The sequence below is a fragment of the Cherax quadricarinatus genome, chromosome 4 (genome assembly GCF_038502225.1).
Source record: "Cherax quadricarinatus isolate ZL_2023a chromosome 4, ASM3850222v1, whole genome shotgun sequence".
NCBI lineage: Eukaryota > Metazoa > Arthropoda > Malacostraca > Decapoda > Parastacidae > Cherax > Cherax quadricarinatus.
The window spans coordinates 35,808,118-35,820,282 of NC_091295.1; the positions used below are offsets into that span (position 1 = coordinate 35,808,118).

A 12,165-nucleotide genomic window follows, 5' to 3' on the forward strand; every position below is an offset into this window, starting at 1 on the left:
GCTGAGAAGTGAACTCCCTTATTTATCGTCCGTCTTTTTTATTTTTGTTGTACGTTAAGAAGCATCTTTCCATCATACATTGCCCAAGTTTCAATGAGATAGCCCAACAAACAACCTAGAAAAAAAAATATTTACCAAAAATCATATATGGCAAGCCCAAGCCAGGTACTGGAAATAAGTCACTTTGTCTGACTTTTCTGGGTTATCCTAGGTTCTCTATACATACACTGCTATGTATGATAATCTATGTAACTGTATTTGTGTATACCTGAATAAACTTACAGTGGAACCTCAAAAATCGAACTTAATCCGTTCCAGGAGCTAGTTCTAAATTCGAAAAGTCTGAAATTCGAAGCAATATTTCCCATAAGAAATAATGGAAATACAATCAATCCGTTCCAGAAACCCAAAAATGTTCACACAAAAAAATACATTTTATAGAGATTAACCCTTTCAGGGTCCAAGGCCCAAATCTGGAGTCACGCACCAGTGTCCAAGAATTTTCAAAAAAAAAAATTTGTTATTTTTTCTTATGAAATCATAGAGAATCTTTTTGTGAAGGTAATAAAACAAAAAGTACGAAATTTGGTGGAAAATTGACGAAATTATGCTCTCACGAATTTTGATGTGTCAGCGATATTTACGAATCGGCGATTTTGCCGACTTTGACTCCCATTTTAGGCCAATTACATTATTCCAATCAACCAAATTCTTAGCTATTTCACTAGTATTACTTCTATTCTATCGATTGAGCACAAGAAATCGCCAAGTCAACTGTTTCAACTACAAAATAAAGTGATTGGAAATTGTTAATTTGGCCAATTTAACACAAAGTTCAAAATATTCCAATTTCAAAATAGGGTCCAGAATGAACAATGTAGGCATTCCTGGCACTAAACTAACATTTCCTCTGTTCATTAGTTATGTTTTGAGGCTTTACAAATAAATTCCATTTTGATTTTTTATTCACATAATGAATTTTTATTCACACCAAAAAATAGAAGATTTACTGTTATGCAATACTGTAATAATTGTATAAATATCATCACCATATTTGTGAATGTATATTAGACCCACCAGCTGACGTGTATTAGACGTGTGAGGTCGTTTGTTTACTCTTGAATATCGGCAAAAATTTAACATTTCTGCTACTTTGAGCTCAGTTTCAAGCCATTTCCAGTGCTAAAACCAATCAAAATCATCTCTATTTCTGTAATATGTCTTCCATTCTATCAAATGAGACCAAGAAATTGCAAATACAACTATAAAAAACATACAAAAAAACACTGTAAAGTTGCTGTTTTAATCGAAAAATCATGATTTCATTTTTTTTCTCTCATTATACACAGTGTGCTGCAGGATCTGTTTTATGTGGTGCACACATACCACATAGATGTATTCTCTCATATCTAGGCCCAAATGTACCACTCACAGTTTATCAGAGTGAGCTGAGCTCATGGCGTAGATCTACGGTTTGGACCCTGAACGTAAAGCCGTAGATCTATGGGACGGACCCTGAAAGGGTTAATTACAGTTTTACATACAACAAATACTGTAGTTTTTAACCCGTAAATGGTCCAAACGTATATATACGTTTGGACCATTTGAAAGTATGTAAAAGAAGTAGATCTTTGTTTTTTTACATTTGAAAATGTGTAAAAAAACTTTGATCTACTTTTTTTTTTGGTTATATTTGAAAATATGTAAAAAAAGTAGATCTACTTTTGTAGCACTACACACGTGAACGTAGATCTGGTTGGACCGTTTACGGGTTAATTATGTATAGTAATACATATAAAATAACATTTTTACCTACCTTTATTGAAGATTGGTGATGACATCTGGAAGATAGGGAGGAGGAGAGAGGGAGTTGGGATTAGTGTTTGGAAGGAGAATCCCCCTCCATGAGGACTTTAGGTAAAGCCCTCTCTGGGGTTACTTCCCTTCTCTGTCTTTTAATGCCACTAGGACCAGCTTGAGAGTCACTGGATCCCTGTCTCACAAAATAACTGTCCACAGTCCTCTGTTTCTGGTGCCTCTTTAACATTTCCCTAAAATGGGACATGGTTCTGTCACTGAACTTGTTGCAAAGATGGCTTGTTTCGGCTTGCTCAGGGTGGTACTTCTGCACAAACATTTGGACATCATTCCACTTGGAACAAATCTCCTTAATCTTTGAAGAAGGCACCTCATCCACTCCCTATATTAACACCTTTCGCAACATCAGCTTCCTTGATTTGTTCTTTCTTTGACAGGATAGAACCGATGGTCGACTTGTTTTTCCCATACATCCTGGCAAGCTCAACAAGTCTCACACCACTCTCGTACTTCTGTATTATTTCCTTCTTCACATCTATGGTATCTCTCACTTTCTTTACCACAGGGGTACCACTAGCAAGTTTCTTTGGACCCATGGCAGCTTATTTCACAGTCCCACAAGCACTAAACACAACGAAATAATCGTAAAATGTGTGAATGAGAGCGCAGGTTAGTGTTTACTCAAGCATAAACAAAGCTAGACTGCTCACGGCGCCTGTGCGGGGACGCGGACAGAGCGGGAGGCAGATAGGTCCCGTACCCGGCGGTCTGAAAATAGGGGCGCATTCGATAATAGGGACACAGTTGTCCGAAAAAATGGTCCTATTTTCGAAACGTTCGATATGTGATACGTTCGATTTTTGAGGTTTCACTGTATTTACTTCTAGTCTGTCAACTGAGTGCAAGAAACCACCCATTCACTTATTTCAACTACCCAATAAAGTGGTCAGAAATTGGCAATTTGGCCAATTTCACACAAATTTCAACAGATGCCAATTTCAAAATAGGGTCCAGAATAAGCAATGCAGACATTCCTGGCACTAAAATAACATTTTCTCTGTTCATTAATCATGGCTACAGGCCCCTCTTATATTACTCTTGCTTACCATTTGGAATTTTTATTCACAAAAAAAAAAAATAGAAGATTTACTGTTATGCATTATTGTAATAACTGTATAAATAATGTCAATCCATTCTTGACTCCGTACTGGAATTTAGACTGGCAGGCAGACAGGTATTGGAGGGTGACGTCATTTGTTTACTCTTGAGCTTCACTAAAGAATAGAACATTTTTGCTACTGTGAGCACAATTTCAAGGTACTTTTCATCATGAAAGCAATCAAAATCATATCTATTTCTGTAATATATCTTTCATTCTATCTAATGAGACCAAAAAAATGAGAATATAACCATAACAACCATACAAAAATAAACCGCTAAGCGGCTGCTAATGGATGAGAAGCGAACTCTGCTATTTATGGTCTGATTTCTTTCATTTTTGGTGTACATGAAGAAGTATCTTTCCATCATACATTGCCCAAGATTGAATAAGATAACCCAACAAACAACTGAGAAAATAATAATAATAATAATAATATAATAATAATAATAATAATAATAATAATAATAATAATAATAATAATAATAATAATAATAATAATAATATCTTCATTTACTACACGTACATGTACAAGGTATACAGGCCTAGCTGACATCAGTGACATACTACTGTATAGAAAGGTACTTGTTATATTGAGTATTTCAAGAAAATTAGGTCAGTGTCCCAGGATAACACCCACACTAGTCGACTAACACCCAGGTACCCATTTACTGATGGGTAAACATAGACAACAGGTGTAAAGAAACACGCCTAATGTTTCTACCCTGGCTGGGAATCGAATATTTACCAAAAATCATATACGGCTAACCCAAGCCAGGTACTAAAAATAAGCCACGTTGACTTTTTGGGGTTATCCTAGGTTCTCTACACATATGCTGCTATGTGTGATAATCTATAGAGAGAAAATAACTTTTTTGTTTCAGGTTGATGGTGGAGTACGAGTGTATATCATAGTTAGCCCTGTGCTATACTCCGTTTTCTCTAATATAAGCCCCCAAGACAAGGATAGGAGAATGGTATTTGTTTACCATATCCTCTTCATAACTCTGTCGAACTGCTCGGTGTTATGCCAAATATTGTTCATTCTGGAGTATTTAACATGCTTTATGTTATTTATATTGTTTATTATGTCATATTAGATCAATTGTGATAGGCAAATAAGCTGTAGTGTTGATATTAGCATAATAATAAAGCATATTCTCCTGCATCACGAGACTGAGCTCATAGCAACCGACAGTGGCTTCAAAGCCACCTTATCTTTAATGGATAATGTACTGTGTAGGTGCTTTACATAATGAGAAGCATTTCTTTTATTCATTGGGACCATGGCTAGGGCTAAAAGTAAGCAAGTTAAAACAATAAATGGAGAAAAAGAAATTGGAATGACTTATGCAGCAAGTAGCGCCACCAAACAGTACCAGCAGGTTGGTGTGGTGACCCTGGAAATTTGAAATTATGCTAGCCAAAATTAGTGCCGAATAACTGAAGGAACCGAATAACTGATTGCCGGATTTGTGATGGCGGACCTGTACTTGTGTCACCCTAGATTAAGACTACAAATATTTTAAAGTAAGTAATGAGTGTACTATACTTTTTTATTGCTTTTTAATGCTTAGTTCTACTGCTAACCCCAATGGAAATAAGTCACACTGTCTGACTTTTTTGGGTTATCCTAGGTACTTTACATATATGCTGCTATGTATGATAATTTATGTATTTGCATTTGTGTATATCTGAATAAACTTACTTACTAACTTAATATATGTTAGTGTAAACTTGTTATCAAGTATTTGTATGCATTTGTAAGTAGAATAAAGAGGTGTTCCACTTTATGGCAATTTCCGCTTTACGGCGGTAGCTTGGAACCTAACTTGCCATATAAGTGGAGCCCTACTGTATTAGGTGAAGTCTGCCCGAAATGCCTTGGCATGATAGTGGCTTTCTTTGCTCCAACCATATGATGATATGCAAACACACATTGTAACCTTTGCAAAGAAATAAAATATTTTAATTTATTTATTTATTTAACCCTTAAATTGTCCAAACATAGATCTACATTCACTCACGTGGTGCTCCGAATATTTTGAAAAGTAAAAAAATAGTTTTTTTCTCTTAAAATGAAGAGAACATTTTTCTACGTGTTATAGGATAAAAAAAAATTTTAGGGTCAGTACTTACCAAGATATAAGACTGTGAAGTTGGCACTGGATGCTCACCTGTCAGCAACACCAACTCCTGTCGCTTGCAGAAGTGTTGCCGATATACCTTTTTTTTCTCATTTTTATTTTAATTCACATATTTTTTATATTCTGATAATTACAATTTATAATAGTTCTTGTAATTTCATAGCCAATCTTTGTTCTGACACTAATATTAGGTACTGAAATAGTGCTCAAATAGTCACAATCACACTAACAGGTGAACATTTACACCTGCCTGGGTTATTTACTATTGTCTAGAAATATATATAAAGTATTTATAGGTCCCAGCAATGTTTTAGATACCCTGGCATATACCTTGAAGCATGTTGTTATGAAAGGCATCCCTATACTGTTGATAGCCCAGTGATATTTGATAAATGCCCACTGCTCCAGCTAACCCTCACTGTATTTTTTATCACTGTTACACACAAACATGTCTTGTCTCTGTCTATTTATCTGTCAGTCTATCTGTCTATTTATCTGTCAGTTTATCTGTCTATTTATCTGTCAGTCTATCTGTCTATCTGCTTGTCTGTCTGCCTATCTATCTATCTGTCTGTCTGTCTCTCCTTATCTGTCTTTCTGTCTGCCTGGAGTATAGGATATCAAACTCCTTGAAGAATGGTGTTATGACATCTGTTATCAGCTCGGTGACATTTGATAAATGGGTGCTCAGGGGAACCCTGGCTTTATTTGTTTTCACTGATACACACAAACAAGTTTCTGTCTATCTGTGTGTCTGTCTATCTATCTATCTATCTGTCTGTCTATCTTTGCCTGGAATTTTTGGATTATCCTAAGTAATTTACACTATGTATAATAACTGTACTTATGTGTACATGTGAGATAGAGATACAGATAGACAGAGATATAGACAGAGATATAGACAGATATATAGATAGACAGAGATATAGATAGACAGAGATATAGATAGACAGAGATATAGACAGATAGAGATATAGACAGATAGAGATATAGGCAGAGAGACAGCCAGAGACAGCCAAAGCAAGGCAGCTGGCCAGCCTGCCGAATACATAAGAATATAAGAAAGAAGGAACACTGCAGCAGGCCTACTGGCCCATGCAAGGTAGGTACATGTCACACCCCCCTCCCCCAGCTTATACAAATGACCCACCTAGTCAGGTCACATCCACTGAAGGAAGGAGCATGACATCAGACTTAGTAGCACAAGCTAGTCAGATCCAACTCACACCCACCCACACTTACTCATGTATTTATCTAACCTGTTTTTACTTTACTATTTGCTCTAGCTGGTGTTCCCACAAGGTACTAAGTGCTCCCAGATTTTTTTATTAGTGCACACACTGAGTGCACAGACCCATTCTTTCATGTCTAGGTGACCCAAGCCTATTGTGCCAAATTTGAAGGAATGAAAAATAAAACGTTGATCTACGTTTGGAGCGCTATGCGTGCAAACGTAGAGCTATGTTTGGACAGTTTAAGGGTTAAGGAGCCTCCCTTGAGGGGGAAGTTTGCATCCTGAAATTTCGTTTGTATCCAGAAGCAAAAAATCGACCAAATGACGGTTCATATCCTGAAAAATTTGCATGGTGGGGCGTTCATAAGCCGAAGTTCCTCTGTATTATTGTTCCCCTATCCATCCTATCATATGCCTTTTCTAAATCCATAAAACAATGAAAACTTCCCTATCTTTATCTAAATATTGTTCGTTTATATGCTTCAATGTAAACACTTGATCAACACATCACCTACCTTTTCTAAAGCCTCCATGTTCATCTGCAATCCTGCTCGCCATTTTACCATTAATTCTCTCAATAATAACCCTACCATACACTTTACCTGACATACAGTAGGCTTATTCTCCTATAATTTTTACACTTTTTTGTCCTCCTTCCCTTTATACCAAAGAACTATGCATACTCTCTGCCAGTCCCTAGGTACCTTCCCCTCTTTCATACATTAATTGAACAAAAGCACCAACCACACATACATACATACACCTCTTCACATCTGCTGCTTATTCTCTGCAATGGTCTGATTAAACCATTGGTTGGCTGAATGTCTCCATAATGAAGATACTCAAGTGTTGCACCTGTACCTTAATCAACAAAAGTTTATGAAAAGAAGTCACAATGTCTAACTTTAAAGTATACGTATTTCCAAACATGGGTCTGTAAACCCAGGACAGCTATTGAAATTCAAGTTTGTTGACATAAATGAAGAGTGTTCAAGGAAGTGCAAGGAGTACAGAGATTGAAGAAACAAATACTGTATCAAAGGGAGATAAAAAAAAGAAAGAATTGCACACAGTATAAGTTAAAAGTGAATTATACTACTGTGTGACATATTAACGAGAAAAATTTACACTAAGCAATTAATATTTAAGATAAAATAAAAAAGAAAACTTCTCACATGATACCAAGAAATTAAGGCTGCAACAAACTGTATATTAAGCTAGGACTTACATTTGCGGTATTTATGGATGGCAGCACTGCAGAATTGAGTGCAAGTGTTAAATTTCTTAAAGCGGTTTCGATTGCCACCACAACCGCCATATACATATGCAATACATGACCCATGCTCTTTGCTGAAATGCCATCGTTTGTAACCATCTAAACAAGGCCCAGCATCCACATCCATTTCGCAAATCACTAATAAGGAAAGATAAATGTTAGTGAATGGCTTACCTAGAGTATTAAAGGAGATATTAACTTACAGAAAAAATGTTATATAAGAACAACATTGCAGGTAACAAAGCACTTGTTATAAGCTGAAAGATAAATTAAGATAAGTTCATAAACATTCCATAAAAGTCACAGCACAAATTACTGACTGGTTATAATTCAATAAGCAACACTACTAACATGAACAATGCTCTACCTAAAGCTTTATAAAATAATTAAACTAAAAGACTGCCTTCATTAGCAATGGAAAAAATACTGTAATAATTTCCATTGATGACCTCGATGATAGAGTTAATTTATTTAACCCTTTCAGGGTCCGTCCCGTAGATCTACGGCTTTACGTTCAGGGTCCAAACCGTAGATCTACGTCATGAACTCAGCTCACTCTGATAAACTGTGAGTGGTACATTTGGGCCTAGATATGAGAGAATACATCTATGTGGTATGTGTGCACCACATAAAACAGATCCTGCAGCACACTGTGTATAATGAGAGAAAAAAAACTGAAATCATGATTTTTCTATTAAAACAGCGACTTTGCAGTGTTTTTTCGTATGTTTTTTATAGTCTCAATTGGTCTCAATTGATAGAATGGAAGACATATTACAGAAATAGAGATGATTTTGATTGGTTTTAGCACTGGAAATGGCTTGAAACTGAGCTCAAAGTAGCAGAAATGTTAAATTTTTGCCGATATTCAAGAGTAAACAAACGACCTCACACGTCTAATACACGCCAGCTGGTGGGTCTAATATGCATTCACAAATATGGTGATGATATTTATACAATTATTACAGTATTGCATAACAGTAAATCTTCTATTTTTTGGTGTGAATAAAAATTCATTATGTGAATAAAAAATCAAAATGGAATTTATTTGTAAAGCCTCAAAACGTAACTAATGAACAGAGGAAATGTTAGTTTAGTTCCAGGAATACCTACATTGTTTATTCTGGACCCTATTTTGAAATTGGAATATTTTGAACTTTGTGTTAAATTGGCCAAATTAACAATTTCTGATCGCTTTAATTTGTAGTTTAGACAGTTGACTTGCTGATTTCTTGTGCTCAATCGATAGAATAGAAGTAATACTAGTGAAATAGCTAAGAATTTGGTTGGCTGGAATAATGTAATTGGCCTAAAATGGGAGTCAAAGTCGGCAAAATCGCCGATTCGTAAATATCGTTGACACATCAAAATTTGCGAGAGCATAATTTCGTCAATTTTCCATCAAATTTCATACTTTTTGTTTTATTACCTTCACAAAAAGATTCTCTACCATTTCATAAGAAAAAATAACAATTTTTTTTTTTAAATTCTTGGACACTGGGGCACCACTTCAGATTTGGGCCTTGGACCCTGAAGGGGTTAAGGGTCAGGATTTTCAGTCATACCTGAGGGTGGCACAAGATGCAAAGAATTCTAATTCACTTATTAATGCTGTATTTAAGAACTTATTATATTGGTTAACCCTTTCAGGGTCCAGAGGCCAAATTTCAAAGTGCATACCAGTGTCCAAGAATTTTAAAAAAAAATTTTGTTATTTTTCTTATGAAATGGTAGAGAATCTTTTTCTGAAGGTAATAAACAAAAAGTATGAAATTTGATGTAAAAATTGATGAAATTATGCTCTCGCAAATTCTGATGTGTCAGCGATATTTACGCATCGGCGATTTAGCTGACTTGGACTCCCATTTTAGGCCAATTACATTATTCCAGTCGACCAAATTTTTAACTATTTCACTGGTATTATATCTATTCTATCGATTGAGCACAAGAAATTGCCAACTCAACTGTTTCAACTACAAAATAAAGTGACTGGAAATTGGTAATTTGGCCAATTTAGTGCAAAGTTCAAAATATTCCAGTTTCAAAATAGGGTCCAGAATAAACAATGCAGGTATTCCTGGCACTAAACTAACATTTCCTCTGTTCATTACTTACGTTTTCAGGCTTTACAAATGAATTCCATTTTGATTTTTTATTCACATAATAAATTTTTATTCAAACCAAAAAACAGATTTACTGTCATGCAATATTGTAATAATTGAATAAATAATATCAGCACATTTGTGAACATATATTAGACCCACCAGCTGGCATGTATTAGATGTGTGAGGTCATTTGTTTACTCTTGAACATCGGCAAAAATTTAACATTTCCGATATTTTGAGCTCAGTTTCAAGCCATTTTCAGTACTAAACCAATCAAAATCATCTCTATTTCTGTAATATATCTTCCATTCTATCAAATGAGACCAAGAAATTGCAAATACAACTATAAAAAACATACAAAAAACACTGCAAAGTTGCTGTTTTAATCAAAATTACGGTCTCAGTTTTTCTCTCTCATTATGCACTGTGTGCTGCAGGATTTGTTTTACGTGGTGCACACATACCACATAGATGTATTCTCTCATATCTAGGCCCAAATTTACAGCTCACAGCTTATCAGAGTGAGCTGAGCTCATGGCGTAGATCTACAGTTTGGACCTTCAATGTAAAGCCGTAGATCTACGGCACGGACCCTGAAAGGGTTAAAAAGCTAAAAATAAAGTATGTAACAAAAATGACGAGTGTATTGTATGCTTTCTAAATTCAGTTTAACTTCAGAATTAGATACATAAATAAATAAATAATCAGGCAGTAGGGATAGGACAAAACCAAATTTTTACTCATAGCTAAGTCAACATTTTCTTACAAAGAAACATTGTTTTCATAAGGTTCCAGAATTATATATGTACATAATACATTAACTGGCCATTTCTTAAAGCCTAATAATATTTTAGTTAAGATTTGAAATCACAGTAAAAGAAAGCAGATATGCAACAAACTATTTGTACTGTATTACATGCAACTCGTGCAAATAATATATGTAATAATAAGCAATTAGTTCTCATAAATTGAGGGATTCTGACATGCAATAAGGCAGTTCTGGTTTTTGCTTTTTTTTTTTTTTTAACACATTGGCAATCTCCCACCAAAGAAGGTGAACCAAAAAAGAAAGAAACACTTTCACCGTCATTCACACATAATAAGTGTCTTTGCAAAGGAGCCCAGATATGACAATTTAGATGTCACTCCAAACAGCCAATATGTTCAATTAATGAAAGCAAGCCATTAAGGGACAAATTTGTATAGCAAGAGTTTGATTTACAAAAGGAATGATTTATGGCAAGGTCTGGCGAAGAGAGTAAATAAAAACAAGTGTAGAATGAACAGAAACCTACAAAACTTTACATAATTGGGCATAAGCTCACATAAATGCACTTAAATGATAGGAATATCAATGTGCTAATTTTAATTTCATTGCTTGTTACCATGCAATTAAACCCATTTTTAAGGTAAAGAGGAATCATAAACTTTTGAGCAGATCTTATGGCCCAGAAATAAAGACTGGCCAGTTTTTTATGAATTCATTTCCCAATGCTTTCCATATCATTCACTAACATTCTAAATAATGAATTGTATAAGGAATTTTTATTACACTTTTTGGATAAATTTTGCTATGCTCATACATACTGGAACATATCTTAATTTAAATAATGGAAATCTGTGGGGAAAACGGAATTCACCCTACAATAATTTCTTTTAACTAAGAAGCCCCTTCGCTGATTATGCAGGAACTGCTCATATACTGTATGTATAACAGTGTATATAATTGCATTATTAATGTAGGATGCCATATCAGTCAAAAATGCTGACTAACTCATTCTGGAGACTGTATGACTCAAGTCCTGGAGGTAGGAAGTATAATGCCTGTACTGTAAAGGAGGGGTTTGGGACATTAGCTGTTTGGAATGACATCTAAACTGTAGTATCTGAGGGCCTCTACAAAGACAGTGATTATGTGTGAATGATGGTGAAAGTGTTTCTTTTTTGGGTCACCTTGCCTTGGTAGGAGACGGCTGATGTGTTGAAAAAAAAATGCACTTCAAGAAGCTTCACTAATTTACTCATCTTCAAAAAATTATTACACTATCATAAAAAAATATTTTAAAACCTTATGTACTCTTAGCTAATTAATAGAAGTCACACATTATACACCAATATCATGAACTCTTACTGGTATTAGCTTCTTGAGTATTGTTGCCATCTGGAAGAATTGTATCATGGTAGATGCATTCTGCTTCGCACTCCTGCTCTGTTGAAAAGCGGTTTCCATTACCCTCGCAGCCACTGTACACGAAAGGTTTACACCGACGCATATAGGGGTCATGGTACCATTTACGGAATGACCCATCACAAGGGCCAGAGTTCAGTGGCAGATTACACACGTCTGGAATAATCAACAACAACAAAAAAAATACATAAATAGCCATTTTATAGCCTGTGTAATCTTTATCAAATTATCTCTCTTG

The 12,165-nt window shown here is 35.2% G+C and overlaps 1 protein-coding gene across 6 annotated transcripts in view; it reads right to left on the bottom strand.

Annotated features, from left to right (window-relative positions):
• The window catches only part of Ppn (proteoglycan-like sulfated glycoprotein papilin), a 504,188-nt gene that overhangs the window by 94,321 nt on the left and 397,702 nt on the right, over positions 1-12,165 (bottom strand). For 5 of the 6 annotated variants that reach the window (XM_070095679.1, XM_070095654.1, XM_070095670.1 and 2 more), the window contains 2 exons: positions 11,871-12,083; positions 7,587-7,772 (listed from right to left, as the gene is read on the bottom strand). In XM_070095679.1, coding sequence (XP_069951780.1) covers positions 7,587-7,772; positions 11,871-12,083 — 399 coding nt within the window. The remainder of the gene's footprint in view (positions 1-7,586; positions 7,773-11,870; positions 12,084-12,165) is intronic. The other variant, XM_070095668.1, reaches the window with a different exon arrangement.